The 24,588-nt window shown below is 34.1% G+C and overlaps 1 protein-coding gene across 4 annotated transcripts in view; it reads right to left on the reverse strand.

Moving 5' to 3' along the window:
• The window catches only part of CHM (CHM Rab escort protein), a 167,604-nt gene that overhangs the window by 41,001 nt on the left and 102,015 nt on the right, over window positions 1-24,588 (reverse strand). For all 4 annotated transcript variants that reach the window (XR_014019919.1, XM_081276414.1, XM_081276413.1 and 1 more), the window contains one exon: window positions 8,923-9,000. Coding sequence is in view for 3 of the 4 variants with exons in the window: in XM_081276414.1 (XP_081132540.1) it covers window positions 8,923-9,000 (78 nt within the window). In the remaining variant the exon portion in view is untranslated. The remainder of the gene's footprint in view (window positions 1-8,922; window positions 9,001-24,588) is intronic.

Genomic DNA, 24,588 nt, shown 5'->3' on the forward strand with positions numbered 1-24,588 from the left:
ATGGAAATATCAATTTACTTTTGGGACCAGAATTATTTTATTTGAAATACATGATGATCCTTGTAAAATCCAAGAAAAAAATCTCAAAATCATACCATGTTTAAAATATACTGGTGAATATTAAAATATGTTCACCTGCTCTAAAATTGGCAAAATAAGTGCTGTCTACCTGGTATCAAGGCTTTAAATGATGAACATTTAAGACTAATAGTGAGAGAAATTTTGTGTTTCCTAAAGGCAGATTATGTTTCACTGATATTTTTAAATAAATGGCAAAACACTTTTGTCAGGATAGGCTATGATGTCTAGAGATGCTTTATGTGCTTAATATATATGTTTTAAACAAGCACATATTAATATAACATTTGTTCTAAACTATTCCATTAATTAGTATTATAAAATACTTAACTAAATAGATGAAAGATATTACACTTAGATATTTTCCAAAATAAACTGTTTAAAAACTGAAAAGTTAAGTTTCTCATTTGGTCTCCTGTTTTGAAACATTCATAAGCAATTTGAAAAACAAAGTACTTCAGGCAATGGAGAAGAAAAATGTGATGATAAGTCATTACACATAGTGATCTCTATTTGTCCTATAAGCACTGACAAAAAACTTTTCTTACCTTTCACTCAGAGACCATAGAAATCAAAAGGACAAAATGTGAGAAGAAAAAAGGGGAGTCTAAAATGTACATTTTTAATAGGGATTTGGGTTATACAGATTTAATATTTGTTTAAACTCAGGTAATAAACACTTAATATTTGGACACTTCACTGTAAATTTTATAATCAAAAGAAAAATACTGAAAAATATTAGTGTATGATAAATATAATGAAGTGTTAAGGGAAATTTTTAGTGATACCTACAACTTACTGTGAAATGCATAAAAAATGAATTAATAGATGGGTAAAGGGAAGAGTACATGAGGAGTTATATGAATGAGCAAATTTTTCAAAATGTTAGTTACAGAACCTGGGTGTTAGCTATCCCAGCCTTCATTTTAAATTCATCATCAAGAGGAGAGTGATGTTAATATAAATCTAGGTTTGAGTGTAAGACTTTTGCAAAGGGTTTCTATGTAAATAAACTAAACTTCAGCCTCAAACTTGTGTAAACCTCCTTATTTTGTAGGTTTCCAAACACTAATAGGGCTGCTCTGGTAATAGTTACACTTCTGGTGACAGGCAGACATTGGTTTCAGAAGCTATGATATTCAAAAGAATTAAGGGGACCACTCAAAGGGGAAATATGGGAATTAGTAAGCCTAACTTTGCAAGAAGACAGTAATAAATATGCCAATTAATGCTGAAACTTCTAATGAAACAGTGACTCTCAGAGGAGGAGGAGAAGGAGAAGGAAGCAAATCAGAATCACACCTGGGGGACTTTTTCGAATTATAAGTACCCCTGGAGATTCTGATAAGCTCCCAAATCCCAGGAAAGAATCACAGCCAAGCATGCCACTGTTACTGTTGCATCTTTATAATGTACTAGGTGGAAAAAAAAGTAAACAGCTACTGGTACAGAGAAAACGTCTATTTCTGTAGAAATTGAAGTGATGGTCATATAAGCCAGTCTCAGTCTGGTAGATGATAATAACATGACTCACCTGTTAGTCTCATTCTTACTCTGAAGGACTAAGGCTCTAGGCCTAAGCAAAGCTGTTCAAACCAAGACATGTTTAAGTGGTAAGATTTGTTTTCCCCTCAGATACTTCACTTACTGTCATATATTCTGCCTAATCAGGAGAACAATGAAGAAAGGAATATTGATTTGGGGCCTATTTTTAATCTTTATGTTATAAAGATTAATACAGAATTAGATGACATTCAAGTAATGGGAAACAGCAAACTTAACAGTGCTGCCAGACACATTAAAATACCCTCCTGCCCAATCCTCCCATACAAACCCGAGGAAGCCATTAAAGATTAACAACATTTAGGATTTAGATGAAGGCTTGTTGAGCCTCATAAATAGTAGATTGAGGAGGAACATGATAGGAGTTCCCATTACAGGGACACAATGACCAAGCTGATCATAAGAATCACTGAGCCAGACAGAACATTTCTAGGGATAATATTTCTAAATCAACAAATCACACTACTTATTCAGTTCTTGGTTCATCAATGATACCAGGACATAAATAGCAAAACGATGATAAGGAAGAAAACACTAAGATAAAAATTCAATATCTGGAATCTGGTCCAGAAGAAAAAAAATATTAAAATAGGTATCCAAACCCTATAATCTTCAGATTTAATATCCCAACTAATTATATAAAGAAAGCAGAAATCACCTGTGAAATAATTAAAATACTAGCGAAATTCAGAGTTTCCCAAGCACTGAAGGGAAAATATAATTCTCCCTACTCAACACTCCCTTAAGAACTTTCTGAAATGCTATAGTTAAAAGGCCATCTCATTCATGAAACCATCTTCTAGGCTTCATACTCGTTTTTCTTGAGGGAATATTTACTGCAATAGTTTCAAACCATTAACAGGTAGATAACTCCCAAACTATGGTTTTCTGTTTTGACTTCTCACAAGCTCTGTATTCATATTTTATCTTTTCTTCCTTCCTTTCTTTCTTCTTTTCCTTCTTTTCCTTCATTACTTCCTTCCTAGACTTTAATCCTCCTTTAAAAACATCTAATTGTCAAACAAAAATTTTATATTTTTTCCAGGAATACAATGTGATGGCATGTTATAGGTATAGACTGTGTAATAATTAACACAGTCAAATTAACTAATACATCCAATCACCACCCACAGTTAACTTCTGTGTGTGAGGTTTCACATAAAAAATGTAGTATTATTAACAATATCTGTTTTTGTGTATGGTGCTGGGATTGAACCCAGGGCTTTGTGCAAGCAGGGCAAGCATTGTACCAACTGAGATATTCCCAGCCCTAACCATGTCTTTTTTAAAACTAGCACACCCTAAACTGAGTTTATCATGGTACCTCACCTACTTCCCTCCCTTGGAGTCCCTCTATTAGATAATGGCACAACCAGAAATTACAAGTTTCCTTACCTTAAATCTTTCTTACATCTAATCTGCTACTAAATTTTGATTATACTTTATAAATGTTTTTTGCAATTAGTCTCTTTTCTCCATCCCTACTGATACTGCCTCAGATTCTTATTATGTATAATAAGGCAATGGACTACTAGCAAGTTGGTACCTCATTAGTTCAACATAAATGTATAATATAACAGCCATGTACCAAGCACCATTCCAAAAAGTAAGAAAAAAAAAGTCTTGCCCTGAAGGAGCTCCCGATATAATGAAGATTTAGACACAGGGTATTTTAATATAACAGCAAGATCCAGTGATAAGATGAGGACAGGGCATCAGAGACTGCTAAGGGGAGTTATCTAACTCAGCTTAGAATGCAGGGATAGAGTATTAGTGAATACTCTGTATAGTTAAGCAAACAAATAAGGAGAAGAATACCTCAGCAGGGGTATAGAGTCAAGTAATACAAGAACAAGTACAAAGACATACCACTGGTTCATTATTATTTGACAATAAAATGGGAAGCAAGAAAGAGAGATGAGCCTAGAGAAGCAGGCAGGGGCCAGATCTGTCTTATATGTTGTGTAAAAAGGTGTTAGACTTTACTTTGAAGTAATATAAAACTACTAAGCATCTTTAAATGGGGAAGGAAAATCAGATCTTCAGACTGAACAGATCCTAGTGTGCAAATACCTTCTTAATTTATTCATTTTGCAATGTCCCCCACTAAGCTCCATGAGGACAAAAGGCCCTGATTGCCTTATTGTTTACTAAGTCCACAGTGCCTGAAACATAGAAAACAACCAATACTTGTTTCATAGATGGTGAATGGATGGATGATGGAAGTATTCTATGCATGTGAACAATATAGACAGAAAGGGCTGATACAGAATCTCTGATATAGGAGGTAAAGAATCTCTTTCCATCACAGTGCTTCTTCTAAATCACTGCCATCATTACTAAACAGCAGCAAACTGAGTCTTGCTTAAAAATACAAAAGATTATACTCCAAATTCCTTAGCATAGAAGGATCCTCACAATAGATCTTCCTGTGTAAGATGCCAAGGTGTCCATTAATATTAACAATTGCTACTAATATACACTGAACTCTTTCTATGTATAACAAATGGTTTTTATAAGCTTTATTCATTTAATATTCATAATAATCCTATGGGGCAGGGTATTGCCAATTACTCCTCTTTCCAAGTAATGAAACTGGGGTAAAAAGAAGTTAAACAACTTGTTGAAGTTCACACATATAGAAAGTAGCAAAGTCAGGATCAAATTCTAGACTATCTGACTTTAAAGCCTACACTCTTAACTGCAGTCTCTGTATAAAAGGGCAGGGTCTATCTTTTGCTTACTTGTTTATCCCTGTAGCAACTACCATGGGGTTCATTAAAGGTTAACTATCTAGAATACAATCATTACCCCTTTGCCAATGGGATACACTGAAATCACAGCTTCAGAGATGATAAATGGTATTGAGCCATCCATGTTATGCTAACATACTATTATTACTAACTCCCAAGCATCCAGGTTAGGTAAAGTTGTTCCTGACATCAGAAAAACGTTATCTTAAAAAAAAAAAGTCATGGCAGAAAATCCAGTTAAATGAGAAAGTTAAAGTACACATGGAACACTAGTTGGAAGTCCTAAGGTGAGGACCACTGATTATAGATATATCTGGTCCAAGGTCTTACCTAGCCTACCCAAATATCAAATATTGTACTCCTAAATGGCAAAGTTTAATTTACATGAGTTTTACCCAGTAAGGTTAGCTGCAAAGGAAAAAAAATTAAAGCTATTCCAACAAGAACATTCATTGATTCCAAAAACAGCCAGCAGAGGGTACAGTATTAAAATTTAGAAAAGAACTAATACATACCTATAGTCTTTCAAATTAAGAAAGTAGCATTAATGGATAATATAGTGAGGATAACACAGGCAATGTGCATCTCAGAAAAATCAAATTAAACAAAAATCAAAACTCAGATCTATTTAAAAATAAATATGCATTTGTTTATATATTCCATATACTATTATTTCCTGTGTGTCCTTAATGTTCTATTTTATCTCTCAAAGTTTGTATAGTACTTTGATATATAATTACCTCATTAAACTCAATACTATGATCATTTATGTTTCTATCAGCTTTCATAAATGGAAGGTGAAAAGTACCAAAAAGGCTAATCAGTCTTTAATCTTCATTTACTCATTTAATTCAAAGTTACTGAGAATAATGGGTACTAAGAACCTGCCTAAATTTGGGGGATACAATAGTAAGATCCTGCCTTTTCCTACAGATAACTTATCAAATAATCATATAAAGGTACCTGACTGGTAGGTAACATAAGGTTCTGACCTAGTCTGTGAGATCAGGAAATGAACTTAGAAATTTGACCTGACGCATCTTACACATTAAATATGTAATGTGAAGCTCTTACACATTAAAGTGTAAAGGAAATATCAAGCATTCCACATAGAAAAATAGGGAAAGATCCAGGTGTGGTGGTGCACACCTATAATCCCAGCATCTAGGCGTGGGGGATGAGATAAGAGAATCACAAGTTCAACACCAGTATCAGCAGTATAGCAGGGCCCTCAGCAACTTGTCTCAAAATAAAAAAAAGAGGGGCTGGGAATGTAGCTCAGTGGTAAAGTACTCCTGTTCAATCCCCCCACCCCCACCCCTACCAAATTTAAAAAAAAAAGCAAAGAGCAGCAAACTAAATTTATAAGGAGACAAATGTAAATCTTAGTAAATCCCTTACTTAATATTCTGATTATAGATTATACCAAGATTTCTTAAAAACAAACATGTGCTGGATACACCTAACTACAAGATTAGGGTTTTTCCTTAACTACTGATCCTTCACATTATATTTAAGTTCTCACAAAATATCTCCTAGTATGGGTATTTCTCTTAAATATTTGATTTTGTATGAGGAAGTAGTGTTTGAGAAAGATATATTAGCCTGAACCAACCTGAATCAATGCTAACTTTAGGTATTTATAGAGACTATTTTTGACTTGATAGATTTTTTTTAAAGAATCAAAAATTAATATAAATTGGTAATTGTTACTAAAGGTACAAATCTATAATTTTCAAGTATTGCTTCATTTTTAAATTTTTTTTTTAGTTGTTGACAGACCTTTATTTCATTTATTTATATTTGGTGCTGAGAATCAAACCCAGTGCCTCACATATATATGGCAGGCAACTGTGCTACCACTGAGCAGCCCTAGCCTCTCAAGTATTGTTTCTTAGCAAAACTTAGATTACTTAAGCAATTCATATCTTGAGAATATGGTAGATATCAAGAATTTTATAAGTGCAAGCCAAATTTAAAACCTCTCCCATTACCTATAGAAATAAATAGTTATGGCATGAAGTAAACATTCTAGTAAAAGAGTCACATGTAGTATCCAAAATCTTTGTATCATAAAAAGCAAGACAGAAAAGAAAATTATGTTCACTGTAAACTGTGATTATAGCAATCAATGATACGATAAACAACACAAAGTAGAAGTTGCAGTATTTAATTTATATGCATAAAAGTTAACACATAAGTTTTTCATATTTTTTTCTTTTTGTGTTCTCACTGGGGCATGTGTAAAAATGGCTTACATTTGGGCATATAAAATATTTTAAGGTCATTATTTCTAGATGTTAAGGAAAACTAAGTTCTATGAACTTTAAATGACAACTAAAGCATGTCAGATCTGGAAGGAGACATGAAAATAACCTCAGTTTCCAAGTTATAATAAAACGAACTGGCCCAGAGAAAAGTATTGTCCACAGTCATTCACAACAGCAGTAGAATTCCAAGTCTTCTGTCATGCCAGGGCTAAGAGATCTTTACACATGTCTCAGGAATTATTAAACAACAAAAGTTATATTTCAGATTTTTCTATAACGATACAAAACGTTAGATTAGAAACATTGTACTTACTATCTAAAGTTCACATTTGATTGCCAGTATATCTGGCAGGTTCCTCTTGAAAATGTCTTAGAACAAATTAAGACCTAGAGCCCCCAGTCCATCATAGATCACAGTATGCTTGGCTAAATCTTCAACTTTACCTTATACAAATAATTGTTTCTCAGTGTCATCTAAGGATTAGTACATTGTATTCAACTGGGATGTTCCATAAAACTGGAAATTCCCTGGTTCTACCATAAGCATATCACCAAATTTCATTCCCTGAGGATGAAACAAAAGAAATCCTTCCTTTTTTTAGAAGCATGCCTGACAATTCTTAAAGACACATTATACTTTGAAAACTACCAATCTGGCAGTTTTTTTTGGTCTCTAGACCTTTAGATCTAAGCTACCTGTTTCAACTGTCATCTCTGCAGAACATAAAAAGAGTTCTTTTGTTCACCGTACATCATAGAAACTAAGTCAAAGGTAAGGTAAATATATCCCTTAGTTCAACAAGTGTTATTACTGTACCATTGCCCTGGCAAAATGAGCCATGCAGATACTTCATGTCACTGAGAATAACATGTGGGACTGGTATGGGGCTAAGCAAATAAGCACCAAACAAGCAATTCATTATCTGATTTTCTGTCATGGGAATGCGCTCTTGCTTCAAAATGAACTCAGAAGGAGAAATGTCTATGGAAGTCATACAGAAAACCATTCATTCATGAACTTCTACAGAGCTCTTCAGGAGCCAAAATATGAATACCCTGGGCTTGGTGGATTTTTTTTTAACTTTAGATTATCATTTTCAATTTATGTAATACCTTTCTCTTAAAATGCTAAAGGTGATTTAGAAGCCTTTTAAATCATGTGTCAATTTTATCTTACATTACAAATTGCAAATTCACTAAGCATTGGACTTGGAGTTTTGTTTTCTCTTTGCTATACCTTAAAGTAATAGTTATTATACTATATCTAGTCTATGAAACATTCGTAGCCATTTAATGCCACCTAGACTACACAAAATTATTGAAAAATGAAAGAAATAGCTTAAAACTTGTAAGATTCCAGATCACAATATGACACTTATGACTCTAACAATATTATTTCTATAAATAAATACAATAAATGCCACCAAAATATAGAGTACTAAAAATGGTCATCCAAAAAGTATAGGTTACTAGATGCTTAAGAACATATCACAAATAAGAAAAGTACACATCAATCTCAACAGCTTCATAAACTTGACCCAGTTGACCTATTTTAGGTTCAATGTGAAACACAGAAAATATAGTTATATTTTATTTAATATAATTTAGACAACTGCATATCTTAGTAACTAATAATAAATCCTAGGAAACAATTCAAATATACATAGGTGAATAGGTAGTGCTCAGCTTAAAAAAAAAAAAAAAGCAGATAAATTCTTATTTCAATCCTAAGCCAGCCTGTAGGGCTGCTATTGTTGTAAAAGAATTTATCCTCAGATAACAGGGCAGCATAGTTTATGACAACAATCTACCTAAAACCTCATTAAAGTCTTTTCTCTTGGAGTGACATGCATTATCAGCAGAGATTAATCTGATGAGTCTTTAGGTGAGCTCCATTTTTAAAAATGCAATAACAGAGGGCTTTGTTGTCATCTGATGAAAATCAATTAGAGGAGGTAAGGCCACAAGGAAAACTAACATCACTCATCACCCACCCCCGGCAGCTGAAATGATTTGTCTTCCAAGCTTGGATGATCAGGGGCTATAGTCATACTGCAGGGAAATTAATTTAGTTTCTATATTCTGAACTCACTTTCCTTGTTCTGGAGGACCTAAACACAAATTACTTTTAATCAAGGTTGATATGTTATTAATATCAAGGAGAATCTTTCAAGAATCTTTTTTTTTTAAATTGACTTCAGCATTTTTCACCTGTGTTTGGGGTACAAATATATGAAGGTTACTTATATCATCCTTACTTTCTGGATTCTTTGTCCACTACAAGGCACTGTACAGAATGGCGAAGACAATAGATTCCACCAAACACAGCACACATCCTAGAAAGAAAATAGAAAAATAAGAACTAGGATAATTGAGTTGAAAATTAAGGTAAGAGTATTTTAAGTATCTTACATTTAATAACTGATATTACAGAAAAATATATGATCATTTATAATTTTCTCCATCATGGTATTAAGAGTCTATCAGAAGTAAGATTAGCAATATCTTGATGCAGCAGAGCTGTTACTGCTAATAATACAATGTTAACACATGCAATTGTGACCAAGCCAGAAGGGTTCCCAAGCAGGTGACAATTATCCCCTAAAATCAGCTCCTGCATACTTAAGATGCATAAACCACAAATATCTTCACAAAGTGATATGTAAGACACCCAATCAAAATCACCATAGAAAAAGTGTTAAGGAGGGACCAGGAAGGGAAAACGTTGGGAGACCCCTGGAAACATTACTTACCACAAAAGTAAGCGAAATGACCAAGAGCCAAAATTTAACTGGTAATTGAAAACTAGAACAGCAAGTGTATGAGTTAATGCAGCAGAAGCTCTAAGAAGCTTTCCTAACTCAGCAATCTAAGTTTTTGGGTTTTAATGTCCACATAGGAGATGCCTTAAGATTTAAACAAGCCAGGGAGCAGAAAAATAACTAATCTCTCATAACATCTGGATGTTTATGGGGCTGTATCTCAATTAAATGGTGATCTCAGAAAGAAATCCACTTACTAACAGAGGGAGAAAATGAATCATTGTTTTGTCTTAAGTCTGGGTAGAGGAAGATTATAACTCTGTGTTTACTGCAAGTGGCCTACTCTCACATAAGCTAGGGAGGCAATCATTGTAACCAAATGAAATACCATGAGAAGTTAGTGATAACTTGGAAACCTGGAGGAAGCAATTGCTAAAGCTTTCTATCAAGATATGACTTCAACCAAGGCCATGTGCAACTGTCAAAAATAAGATACCCCTAATGATGAATTTATAGTCCAAAATCACATATTAAGAAATGTGTCAAACCCTAAGGGAGAATCAGCACACAAAGCAAAGAGCAGAACTAAACTTTTCAAAATTTTATTCAGATATAACTATCAGATTATTAGTGTGACTCAAACATATGAATCAAAAATATGAGAAAAGATTAATGAAATGTCCACAAGGAAGGCTGCAGTGGGCTGAAAATGCCACCCCCCCCCCATCTTCCCCAAGATATCCACATCTCAGTCCCTTGGAACGTGAATAAGTAATCTTACATGGAAAGAAGGGCTTTCTAGGTGTGATTATATTAAAGATCTTATGATGGGATTATCATCATGGTGGGTACAATATACTTACAAGGTTCCTCAGAAGAAAGTATAAGAAAGTCAAAGAAGATGTGAAGATGGGAGCAGAGATCAGAGTGTCTCCACTGCTAGAAGGGGGACTCAAGCCAAGAAATGCAGAGGAGGCCTCTTTAAACTGATAAAAAGGCAAGGAACAGAGTCTTCCCTAGTGCCCCAAGAAGGAATGCAGTCCTGCTAACCAGTTTTAGACTTCTGACCTCCAGGATGTAAGATAATAAACTTGTGTTGTTTTAAGTTATTAAGTTTTTTATGGTGGCAATAGGAAATTAATAGATAAGAACTATGCGTATTCAGAAATGATATATGACAGAAGTAGCACTGTAAACAACTAGAGAAAGAATGGACTATTAAAAATGGCTTGGAGACAATAGTTTGTCTATATAAGGAAAATAATTACATCTTTGCTTTATGCCATATTCAAAATCAATTCCAGGTAGTTGAAAGACATACATGTAAAAAGTAATAATTTTACAAGAAAATATAGAAGGACATGTTTTTTAACTGAGGAAAAGATTAGTTCAATATGATGCAAAAAATCATAAAGGAAAAAGACTGGAAATGGAACACTTTATTTTTTTTTTAAAGAGAGAGAATTTTTTAAATATTTATTTTATTTTTTAGTTTTTGGCAGATCAACATCTTTGTATGTGATGCTGAGGATCGAACCCGGGCCGCTCGCACTCCAAGCAAGCGCGCTACCGCTTGAGCCACCTCCCCAGGCCCTGGAAATGGAACACTTTAAACATTTAAATATCTGAACAAAAAAAGTAAAGACAAACGACAGACTGGCAAAGATTATATATATATATATATTTTTTTTTTTTAATTTTAAAAGAGATTGAGAGAGGGGGGAGAGGGGGGGAGAGAGGGAGGGAGAGAGGGAGAGAGGGAGAGAGAGAGAGAGAGAGAGAGAGAGAGAGAGAGAGAGAGAGAGAGAGAGAGAGAATTTTTAATATTTATTTTTTAGTTCTCGGCGGACACAACATCTTTGTTTGTATGTGGTGCTGAGGATCGAACCCGGGCCGCACGCATGCCAGGCAAGCGCGCTACCGCTTGAGCCACATCCCCAGCCCAAAGATATATATTTTATATTACTAATTGTTTAAACTAATTGCTTTAAAAGTTTGTATAACATTTTGGCAAACCTAGTCAAGTTCAAGATTCATGTATCCACAGGGCATCAATTCTATTGTTAGATATAGGGCTTTTACCAAGTCTCATACATATACAGATATATGTGCACAGCATAAGGTTAAGAGGAAGAATTTTGACTACCTAAGTTCATTTACCAACTATTCCATCTACTAGCTCTGTGACCTTGAATGAGATATTTAGCCTACCTGTATCCTATTTTTCTCAGGTATAGAATAATATCACTGATTTATATAATAAGTGTCCTTTTGGGCAAGAAAGGAATTAATATTTGTAAAGAAGTTAGTACATGCCATACAGAAATATATGTGTTCATTAAGAGGTAGTATTTTATATATATCACAGACAACCCAAATATCCATCAAGAGAAGAATAAATAAAAGAAAATATATATTCATATGTTGTAGTAAAGAATTTCACCTCAATACTTGTAAGTAGTCAAAGGACAACTGGAAACTCCACATTGGGAACCCTTCTGGGCTCTGTCCTACACAGCTCTTTACTTGACTAACTTCAATCTATATGTATTACCTCGAATAAACTAAAACAATAACAGCTTTTAAGGAACTCTGTCAAGTCTATGTAGTAAATAATCAAACCTGAGGGTAATTCTGTAGAACCCACAATCTAGCAGCTGGTATTATAATTGTGAGTGGTCTTTTGGAGACTACATCCTCTAACTATACAGTCTAATACCTTAAAATTAAAATGAATTAACTCCAGCCCCATCTACAAATATGGACACATTTTAAAACATTAATACTGATTGATAATAGCAAGTTAGGGAAGAATACTTTCAGGGATATCATTTACAAAAATTTTAACAACTTTATATGCAAAATAATGTTATATCTCAATTAAGAGTATACAGATAGGTAGGAAGGTGGGTGGGTAGGAGGGTGGGTGGGTGGATAGATAGAGATATGAAGTATGTAAAAATTCAACAGAATTATAAATACCAAATTCAGCACAGTACTTCTTTGAAGGGAAGGAATAAAAGTTATACTGAAGATTTCAATTACTCAAATTCTTCAAATATGGTCAAATTTTAAGATCTGAAAAAACCAGGAGTACATGGTTTTTCTTTGTTATTCTGTGTACTATCTGAGGCATTCTGAAAATATTTTATAATCTACAAAGATTTTAAGTATAAATGGTAGAAATAAATGACATTCTCTAAGTATGGGGGAATGTTTCTACTGTCTTTCTAAATTCAATCACTTTAGTGTACATGACAAAGCTGGCTATGGTAGGTTCAAGGTTAGGTAATAATTTATTCTGATATAAATCCTCAATGATATAAATAAATTATTTTCCAAAAAATAAGTTTAGAAAGTACAACAAAGGCATATTAGAGTCAGCAGGTAAAAATCCCTATGCTTGAGAAGACTTGTGAACACTATATATTTTACCTAGGACACCAGCTGTAAGATGCTCTCCTTTTTTATTAAGTCCTGTTCAGCAATCACATATAAAATTATATAACAATATTTATCAATCATGCTGGTACATCTGGTATTGAGACATTAGACACTATCAGAGTCTGAAGAGGGTTAGAAAAAAATAAATCTTTTGGTGAACTATTTTACAAGGTGATATACTGCCTTCTGTTGTTGATGGGGGGGATACTGGTGCAGAGAAAGTAGATGTGATCAAGACAATTGGCCCTGTTTTCAATGTCAATTTCCTGTTTATACTGAAAGAACCCATATGAAAATGAACTATTACTGGCCAATTCCACATAAATAGGCTGAATTAGGTTAAGGCCCTAAAATGAACAAGTTATAACTATGGACCAGACCAATGTTTTCATTTGCCCAGGGATATCTTTATGTCATATGAGGGAGCACCATGTTTGCAAGCACCACTATGGATGAGCTATTACACATGCATCCACTGAGTTTTTCATTTTAGTCAATTTGGTTAAGGTTTATATATACATGCACATATACACAGAACATTAGAGAAGACTTAACCTTGTTGTGTCAATCCCCCATTGAAGAAAAGCTATTTTTAAATGTCATCCTAGATTCCAAGAGGAAACAAAGGAATCAAGTTCAGAACCAACTGGAATTTGATTCTGAATATAGGTTAAAATTATAAAATATCATGACACAGACTATAATTATATTATCAAAAGACTGAGTGATACATTTAACTGAAATTAATGTAATGTCTATAAAGACTGCCTTTCATTATGTATTACATTGTTTACAGAACATATTGTTAGTATAGTTATTTCATGAAGTATCCTGAAACTTTGTTTTTTGAGCTAAATGAGGCCTCTAAAAATATATTTAAATATAAAATATAAGCAATATCTGTAACTTTTATTTTTAGAATCTATCAAAAATTACCTGCTTTTCAACAATATGATCTATTAACAGTTGGCATGCACCTCATGGAAGAAACACAAGAAAGTAATAAGGCTCCACTAGATAAATGCTTGCTTTTCAGTACCTTAAATGGAAGCCTAGCAACCCAAGGATTAACAGGCTTTACCAATGGAAAATTAAGCTATCCAAAAGAGCAAACACCTTAGAGATGGTCAGGCGTCCATTATGGTTCAGTTTATAGCAGCCATCCTGGGACCTGACAGAATGCCTAGCAAGGCTGGTCTGTACACCTACCTTCTCTAGGGTAATATGAGACCTAGAGGCAATTAAGTAAGTATTATGGGACTTATCGTACAAAAAGAAATCTACAAGTGTTCTAAAAGAGTAAGTAGTACTTTTCCTCCGAAGATCACTACAAAAATACATTTGAACACTTTGTCAAATGCTATTAAAAACAAACCAAACAAAAAAGGGTCTATTGCAGAAGGGGAAAAAAAAAAACTGACCACTGGTCATCATCACTGTGCTTTAGTGACATCCCAGTGTATACTGTAAACCAATACATCAGCATTCCATTCAACTGTAAGATATGTCTCTATTGAGATACAATAAAGCCTTAGTTGTTCCAACTATCTATACAAAGTTCAACTGTGTTGCTACATTCATGCATATATATTTATCATAGCACTATATTAAAACAACACATTGAGTTTTCTATCATGTTTACTCAGTGCCTGCTGCTCTGAAAAACGTGTAGGGAGACCTACATATTTGTGAATGTTTATTTTATATACTTAAATGCACACAGATGTGGGGGGGGCAAAAGTATTAAAGCTGTTAACACATACATACATCATGAATGCAGTCTTACCATATGTCACATGGCATGCTTATGGGTTATATACATATACAATATGTTTATATAAATATATTATGTACTGCTTACATGTTTATATTACTTAGCAGGAGGTTCAATTATACTTCCATCCTTAATTCTACTTCTTGGTATTTGGTATCTTTCTTTGAGAAGTAAGTAGAGGGAAGAAGAGTATTTATTTATATGTTAGGTGTCAGAAGTGAATGCTAAATTTTTGCTGTAATGGATCTGCCTCCTGGGAAGGCAAAATTGGGCAGCACCTAAATCACAACAGCATCTCTCCCCAAGATCCATACTAAAACATAAGCTATTATTAAACTCAGCTTAGATTTCCTATTGGTTCAATACTAAACACATTCGCAAGACGTAAGTAATAGGCCATAACTCTCGCAGCTGCAGTAAACTGCGTTGTGATCACAACAATCCCATGTTAGCCCTCACACCCTGCTATAAGCTCCTGGAATTCATCATCCAGTAAAGTAGAGATGAAGCTTGACTCTGTTCAGCAGGATGATAGGTAGGTAGGTAGATAGGTAGGTAGGTAGATAGATAGATAGATAGATAGATAGATAGATAGATTCCTCCACTGAGTGCTCCACTACCACAATCACTCATTCACAGTGAATAAGAACAGTCAAAACAGCTGACCACATCTTATACCAGTCTTGGTGACACAAACTGAGGGGCGCTTGTCTGGTAAGCAGTGATCAACCAAATCAAAATTCCCAGGCCATCAGAAGCCAAACACACACTCTCAGTTATGATATGTGAATTGCAGAAATCAGTTCTTGAAGATGGTTGTGATATCAACATGGACTTCCCAAATCTAGAATCAGATTCCTTTCTTGATTATCCCACTTACTAGCTGTATGACTTTTGTTTCCGTTCTCAAGACCATAAAATGGAAATAATAACAACTACATAGGGTTGCCCATGGATTGAGTTAATGAATATGAAGTCCTTACTGTGTATCCAGCACATCATTAATAATCAAGGCATTGCAGCTTATGTTAGCTATCACCTCCAACAGCAAACAAGACAAGGTTTACAGAATATACAACAATCCATGTAGGGTCTATAGTCTACATTGCTCTGTACAAGAATCTGCCTCCAGATGTTCAAGATCTCTGCAGCTTCTTCCAATAGACTTTAAGCAACTTAAGCACAGGGTCAATTCAAAGACCTTCCACAGAGAGATCTGTGACAGTTCTAAGAGCACTGTTCGTACTGATAGCAACAAACAATGAGGTTTACTCCTTCCTTCCTAAACATATATGAAATCAAGGCTACTATGAACCAGACATAGTTCTGGACACTGGAGACACAAAGTAAACAACACAAATGTGTCTTTATTGCCATATAACTTATCTAGTGTGAGAGAAACAATAAAGAAATAAGATAACTGTAGATAGTGGTAAGTTTTCTGAAAACCAAACAAAAGAAAACAAGATAATATGATGGTAACATAGAGGGTGGAATGTTATGCAAGTGAATTAGAGATTCCCATTTTCAGAAACTAAGGTTTGAGCTGACACCAGAGAAACCAAAGAAAGTAACCACATGAAGATTTGAAGGAGCAACATTTCAAACAGATTAACCAGTAAATTCCCAAACTTGAAGTACAAACTTGCTTAGTATGTTTGAGGAAGAGAGTTGAACACAGGATCAGGAAGAAATACTGTATAAAATGACATCACAAAAATAAGTCAGAGGCCTGACTAGATAAGGCTTTGAAGGCCATGATGAGGAACTGAAATTTTATTCAAAATATAATAAGAAACCACCAGAAGGTTTTGAGAACAGCAGTGATATGATAAGATTCATATTTTTTAAAAGATGGGTCTGACTGTTCTGTGTAGAATTGTTAAGTGGGTAAGAGTAGAAGATTCTGCCATAGACCAAATCAAAGATGATGGCAACCTGAAGCAAGGTAGTGACAATACAGACAACAAAGTAAAGAGATTGGGTACACATTTAAGACATAAAGCTGATAAATATCACTGATGGACAGAATGTAGGAGGGAGATATCCTCCTGAAAAAAAAGTTAAGGTAATTTCCATAATCAGAGGCAGATTCTCCCCCTTGTAATGTGTAACAATCAAATGCAACTTCTCAAGACTGATAATCTTCCTGTACAGGTATTGCTTTGAAGGGGTACCCTAGAAGCATTCATGTTCCTCCTGGGAGGTAATTATAGACAACTAATTAATACCAACCTCAAATATCCACTATCTCTAGAACTTTAATCAAGATTAGTACTTAATATTCTGTGTACTAATTTGTACACAGGAGGACACAGTGAGCAGATTAGTTTCTGTGCCTTCAAGGAGCTACCATGAATGTGGAAGAACAGCACTGTTGATAATTCAACAGATTATTTGGTGCAAGTAGGATGCAGATTTCACACTCAAGGAAAAGGTTGTGGGCAGATGGATTGTCCTTTAGGCACTGCTGTCACTCTTAGAAGGCATAATCATCATGCTTAACTTAGAAAAAGCTGTCAAAAAGCAATACATAGGCTTCAGAAAACTTACTCCCAGAAACTGCCTCTATTTTACAGATCTTAGTCATATATCTAGCTTCCTCTGTTCTTGGTGACATTCTGTAGATGATATATTCATTTTTTCCCCAGCTTTTCCAGCTGTCCTTAAATTTAACCTTCTATAGGAAAGTCACACTAAAACTTATGTATTGGATGACAGAAACAGATCTATATTAATAACTACACCAGGGGCCCAGAATAAATTAACATAAATTATCGAATATAAGTCATCATTCAGTCTTTTAAAAATAAGGCCTTTTTCAAAATACTGGGGGGTCAATTTATATGCCTGGGTCACAACCTAGGCTCCATATCTATATTCACATGTACAATGGATGCCTGGTTTGTACATGGGTGACAAACACCACACAAACTCAATAAATATCTCAATATAGCTTATCACAATGACATTGAGAGGACTTTTGATGGAAAACATTAACTGGTATTTCCTGTTATTCTTTAAACATTTTAATTCCAGCTAAGCTCTTAATGCTGAACCTTTGAGTCTGAACATTCAAGCTAACAGACCCATCTTTAGTATTTATGACTTATCTACCTAAGTAAATTCATTTAAAAGTAGCTCATTCAAATTCAAAAGGAAGCCCTTTGTTCAAACTTTTGGAATATAGAAAACAAGTCTATAGTAAACCTATTTAATCTCTTACTCAGCCTCTTTCTCAGGTCTGAGTCTTTCCATGATATAATTACTCCTGGTTTGAATAATCCTTATTTAAATCCCTGTTCTATGCTGATATGTACTCTTGAAAACCCAAATTGCATAAATAATATTCAAGAGGTACCAAGTTTGAATCTAGATAATATGCTCCTCTTTTTCATTTCTAATGCCCTTCATGGCTATGTCTAGTATTATGCGGGTATTTTTCAATTTAGAAACAAAATAACCAAAAATAATATTATTTAAAAGCCCGATGTAATGACTCCTATAACTCTTTACTGGTTGAAAAATATATACAAAGACCATGATCTTAGAGACACAGCCACTCATGTCATTTTCCTACTTTTTTCACATGGCCCTTGTGAAAGAGTCTATCTGCTAATACTCTTCAGCTTAAAATTTTTCGATCTATATAACCTCTCAGTGTCAACCATAAACTGGAAAAAAGGTTACTGATAGGATTGGAAGTTACTATGCTGACTCAGTAATCACTTATAAATATGTAAACAAACAAATACACCCACTAAAACCTACACATTGATCCTTGGGAGTCTACTGTAAAAATCTCCTCATGCAAGTAAGAGCTCATTTAAACCACCCCCTTCCTTCCTTCCTGTGTTTAAACTAGATCTCTATGCATGACTAAACATTATCCCCAACCCCATGGTGAGAGACCATTTATTTTTTTTCAAAGCAGTCTTCAGTACAAAAATTTATCAAAGGCTTTTTGAAAATCCAAATGTTCACTGGCTCCCCCCTTTTCACACTTATTTATCCCTCTCAAAGAACTCTGTTAGATGGCTAAGGTATAATTACCTCACAAAAACCATGCTGTTTCTTCCTGTGGGTTCTACATTCAAGAATTTCACCCGTTAGCTGTTTATTACAAAACTGAGTGTCATATTAAAGTAATAGTTAGCCATATTGCTCTGTGGTCTCTGGGTTGTATGGTGAAACTGTATAGCATGGATACCTTTTCAACTCCCCAGATCAACTCATTTCCTTTAACTGACCCTTACGTAACTGAACCCTTTTTTAAGACTGCTATATTTTAAACTGAGATGGTTTATATGCAAAAGTGGTCCAGGTTTCTATAATCAGAGAGAGGATATGGTACTTTAAATTTTTTTCCCTTTGTTGGCCTACATAAATCAAATAAAAACAGGATATTCAGTTGTGTTAGCAAATTCCAGGAAAGGCCTGCAAGTCTTCTTAAGTTCAAAGGTTAATGGTACTAGTTCAGGACTGAAGGTACAGCTGTCTGCTTTTATTCAGCTAGGGTTGTATGTAAGACTAAAATCAAATCAACCAAATATTCATTTATTAAGAGTCCTCCACTGCATTAGTTTTACAGTAGGTAGAAACATGTAAGTTATGGATTTAGCCTTCTGTTAAACATGAGACAAATGACATAAGTGTAACAAAGAGAAAAATTAAAGACTAAACTAAGGAGTATTAGTACAATAGTAGAATTCAGAGACTAAAGATTCAGTGTGCGTTGGAGAATTTCAGAACTGAAGGAAACCTTTAAAATAATCTTACAATATATCAGAAATGTTAAACTATTGGCCTAAAAATACACCACTTCTAGTGGAAAGAGGAAGTAGATCTCACAACTGTACTAAATCAAGACTTGAAGAGGAGTAGCAGATTGTTATAGAGTGGGAATAGGTTTTATAAAGCAAAGAAGTATGAGAAAGAGCAGAAAGTTGTGAATTTGCATGGATATCTAAATGAATGAATGGATATACAAAGTGGTGAAGAACAGGAAGTAGTTAAATGATGAGATAATTATGGAAGGATAGGTTAAAAAGTAGAGAGAAGAATTTGTTCCCTTGTTAGGGAAGAGGAAGGAAGCAGGACAGCAGCTGAAGTTTCAAGAAAGAATTCAGGAAGTAATAAGTCCTAAACAATGAAGAATGGAAACTGAGGAGAAAGTCTAACACGAAGACACTAAGAAGAGATGATACAATAGTTAGGAAAGAGATAAGGTTAAACCTGTATATTGTATGCTATCAACCAGGAAGAAGAAAAATACTACTGGAATGCCTGTGGCTTCCTTAAGGAATACTCATTTTACACAGCAAGTCAAAATCCAAAAGGAGACTGCTTATGGTATAAATTTACTACCTAGTTGCTAACTATGAGTTTGACATAATAAATGTGTATTTTAGAATAGTCGCAATAAATTTCTTTTTAAAACTCAGTTTGGCCAGGTGTGGTGGTGCATGCCAGTAATCCCAGTGACTAGGAAGGCTGAGGCAGGAGGACTGCAAGTCTGAGACCAGACTCTGCAACTTAACAAGGCCCTAAGCAACTTATTGGGACCCTGTCTCAAAATAAAAAATAAACAGGACTAGGGTTGTGGCTCAGTGGTAAAGCACCTCTGTGTCCAATACCCAAGACCAAAAAAAAAAAAAAAAAAAAAAAAACCTCAGTCTGGCGAAAGATGCCATCCTCCCAACTATGCAAATAAAAAATGTTATTTACCTATAACAAGGAATTGCCAACTGACATTCAGGAGGACAAATCTAGCCCATACCTAAGTATTATTTCACCTCACAGATTATAAAAAAAAATCTACATTAGCATAAAAAAAACTGAATCTATGGCTTTTTTTTTTTTCTTTTAAGAATAGGAAAATCTAGATCTGAGAACCCTAGAAGTGCAACTATAGTTAAGACCTGTGATTGCAGAGTGGCTGATCCCTTTGATAGGCCAAGTGCTCTAAATTCACTGTGGTATTCTCCACTACCTATGATCCTCTTCCAGCTTAAGCCAACTTCCTTTATATGTCCCACCTTGCTTCTGTACCTATTTGTGATTATGAACTGTATGCCTCCTATGTTCATTAAGTTTTGTTATTTTTATTTACCTTGTCATGAAAGTTCCATATAGGATAACATTTAGAATGTTGTGGTTTAAAATTTAAAATATGGCTCTTCTAAAACAAGATATTAGTCAAAGACAGCAAAATGAAAACATTAGCAGAGTTGATAGAATTCTGAGAATGTCCATTCACATATACTGGTTTTAGAAGATAGGGAAAGAGAAAAATGTGTTTGATGCTCTGAGATGGCCAAAGATTATTTTTTCTGAAAACCAGTAGGGTGTTTCCATTTCTAATCTACTATAATAAGTAATAAAGGTATGTTGGGAAAGTCTGTGAATTTAAACATCTCAGCTTCTTTTTCGATTAAAAAATCTGCTTAAGAGATAAAACTCAAAGATAAATGAAAGTTTAAACCACATTCTGAATTTGTGTGTGTGTGTGTGTGTGTGTGTGTGTGTGTGTGTGTGTGTGTTTGGTCAGCTTTATTGAGATTTGCTATTAACTTCCAAGTCTTTGCAGCTTAGTTATATATGACAGTGGATGACTATACAGATTTTAAAGAGAATACTCTTTATTTATACTGTTCATTTATCCATCCAACATTTAATTGACCATCTACTAAGTGAAGAATACTATGCTTTACCATTACAATTTTAGTCATTGACTTGAGAGTCTATTATTCTATTACCAATAACTTTCTAGAGCTTCTATTATCAATTTAAAACACTACTTTCCCCTCCCTTGCCAACCTTGACAATCATTTCTTATCAGTAAGGTTATAGAGGGAGAGAAAAAAAACACATTTCATATATAGAGAGGGGGAGGGCGGGCAGGGAGGGGAGGCTAGACTTTCTGCTAATTTGGAAGTAATTCCATTGTCGGAGAATATTTCTGCTTCATCTTAATTAGAAATGGCCACACATTTTACAGTTCAATTATATAACATTTAATACAAAGATAATACTTATATTTTTTAAGTTTTGGAGAATTCTGGAATTAAGATGAAGGAAATACAAATTTGATTAAGAAAAACAATGGTTATTTGACATTAATATCTAGATCTGACTGAGAATTTAGATAATTTTCTTCATTCGCAAGCATGTCTTTCTTTTGTCAAAATTAGAATTGAAAAATAAAAATATAACTTTCAAGCATACACAATAAAATAATTATACTGCACATTAATTTTGAAAATGAAAACTTCTTTTCTAACATTACAAAATCTTGGACTTTTTTCAAGACTAAATTCACTTTAATACACTCTGACAGAATGTAATGCTTGATTGCACAAAGCTGTGGCTAGAACTCCTTTTTAAGTACCATCAACTGTATAATAGGAATGGCCAATACTTAACAGTTGTTAAGAAAAAAATACAAGGCTCAGCAACAAGGAATTTCCCATTTGTCCCATTTTAATTAAAGTTAAAAAAAAAAACATGGGAATCCATGGAAATAGTTTCTGAGAAATATTTAGTACTGGGTCTAATGAGGCATATTTTTCTGTTTGTTTCACTTATTAAACTGCCGCTTCAAATATTTGTTTATAATAAGCTCAAGGAAAATTCACAAAAGCAACATAACATCTGCACAATATATTAGTCAAATAGTTGAGTATATATGCAGTATAACCTAACTTTTTGATGTTATTAACTCCAAACAACAGACATTTAAACCCATATTACTCTAATTAATTGAGTACTGCTTCCAACAATGAGATAGATTTTACTGAAAGAGTGCATACCAACACTGTACTGAATTTCAACTTTGCCCTAGTGACATCAAATTCTAATACAGATAAATTAAGAATTGTGAAAAATTTTGGCTGGTATCCCTCATCCTACACAGACTTTAAAATAACCAATTTCAGTTCCTATCAAGGTAGGAATCAGTAGTTGTATTTTTAATATAGCTACAAAACAATAGGACCCATTAAGAGCTGAACTTTTGACAGCAGTATTCAAGATGATTTATGAGTTTGTATATAATTTGATTATTCTATTAATTCTGCTGATTACTGTTTCAGCTAATAAAGTGAAGGTCACTTCCAAAATAAATCTTCATTACATTTCACAGAAAGTAACTGCCTCCAAGTAGTTGTTTTCTTTAATTAAAAACTAATGTAACAAGAAAGAAGATAGGCTTCAGGGTTACAGCATCTGTTGATACAAGAGAAGTATACTGTGTGGATTCAACTCAACAAAAAGTGTCTCTTCATCAAATACTTTCAATTTCGAATAACTATTTTATACATATTCATTTGTACCAATTTTAACTTTACAAGAATAAGAGTTGGATGATATTAATGGTTTAGAAATTAAAATTAAAAACATAAAGCAAAGCATAACTGAAAACATTCTCCAAATGCATGAACATAAAATGTAAAAGCAATTTTTTCATTTAAAAAATTATATATGTGGAATTGTTTATATGAAAAAGAAACCCTAGGTCTTTGCCTTAGCCAGAGTTTTTCCCTAAAGGTGGCAAGAGACCATCTCTGCCCCATAAGATAAATACTGGGCACAAGGCCCTAACAGATTGGAGGGAGATCAGAGGAAAAATGACAAGTGGTCACATTAATATATTATTCTCATTTAATTTATTTTTACACACAGAACATTTTGTGTCCTGGACTAATGCTTTGTTTTATTATTATTTTAAAGTTCCCAAGCCCTTCAGCTTGAGGTCCTATCATCAAAGCTGATGAATCATACAACTACATAAAACCAATAAAGTAGATTAAATATGATGCATATTTTCACATAGAAATTAAAAGAAATCCTCAAACTCAGGAAATCATATTTCAAAAGATAAGAATGTTTGAATATAAGAAATTGCAGATGCATGAAAATGCTACAAATCAGCAGGTGGTAATAATTTCTACACTACCAACAACCTTAGTTGGAGCATTATCACAAATTACACTCCTGATTATCTCCTTCAGGCTGCTCTGGGTCACCTTAACCATTCTATACACAAAAAGATCCTACCTTAAGAGTTTTGACACTCTAGTTCCTGCTGCCTAGAAAGTCCTTCCCTTGAATCTTTGAAAGTTCCTGCCTGGCCATCATATTCTGGCCCTATACACTCAAATGCCACCCTCCTGAGTGCTTATTTGCCCATTACTCCCTTTAAAAAAGAATCCCCCTATCCCTGCCAAAATAACTCCCTACACTATCATCCTATTTTCTTCATAGAACATTAACTCTCTTAAATTGTTTTTGTCATATTTCTCTCTGTCCAAGAGCCTTTAACATCTTCCCTAACAAGAGACTTTCCCTCTGTTCAATAGTGTATCCCTAACATCTACAAAAAAAAAAAAGCTAGGAAGGATTAAATATGTACTTATTATTGAATTCTTATTTTCTTCTGAATTTGTATATGACAAAATGAAAAGCCTGAGTTTACAGTCAGATGCTCTCCTTTTTGTGTAATAAAACACCAATTGTAGGGGCTGGGATTGTAGCTCAATGGTAGAGCACTCGCCCAGCAAGTGTGAGGCACTGGGTAGGAACCTCAGCACCACATAAAAATAAACAAACAAACAAATAAAGGAATTGTATCCAACTACAACTAAAAAAAATCTTTAAAAAATACCAATTGTAGGTCTTTGGTGGGGGTGCAGAGCAAGGCTCTATAACTGTTATCCCTACCTAGCATGCCTCAAGAGAGAGTGTGCTTGCATAAACAAAACTCATATAAATACTAAAGATGTCAGCAAGTTGCAAATAATATTATTGGTTATAACCCAAAATGAACTATCCTCACTCTTACTAGGTCCTCTTCCTGACAATACTACATATTTGCAATAGTACAAGTTTAAGGGCTTAATCTATGACCATGGAAGAGACATAATTCAAAAGGGACATAATCAATG

The sequence above is a fragment of the Spermophilus citellus genome (assembly GCF_964194105.1).
Source record: "Spermophilus citellus genome assembly, chromosome: X".
NCBI classification, from domain to species: domain Eukaryota; kingdom Metazoa; phylum Chordata; class Mammalia; order Rodentia; family Sciuridae; genus Spermophilus; species Spermophilus citellus.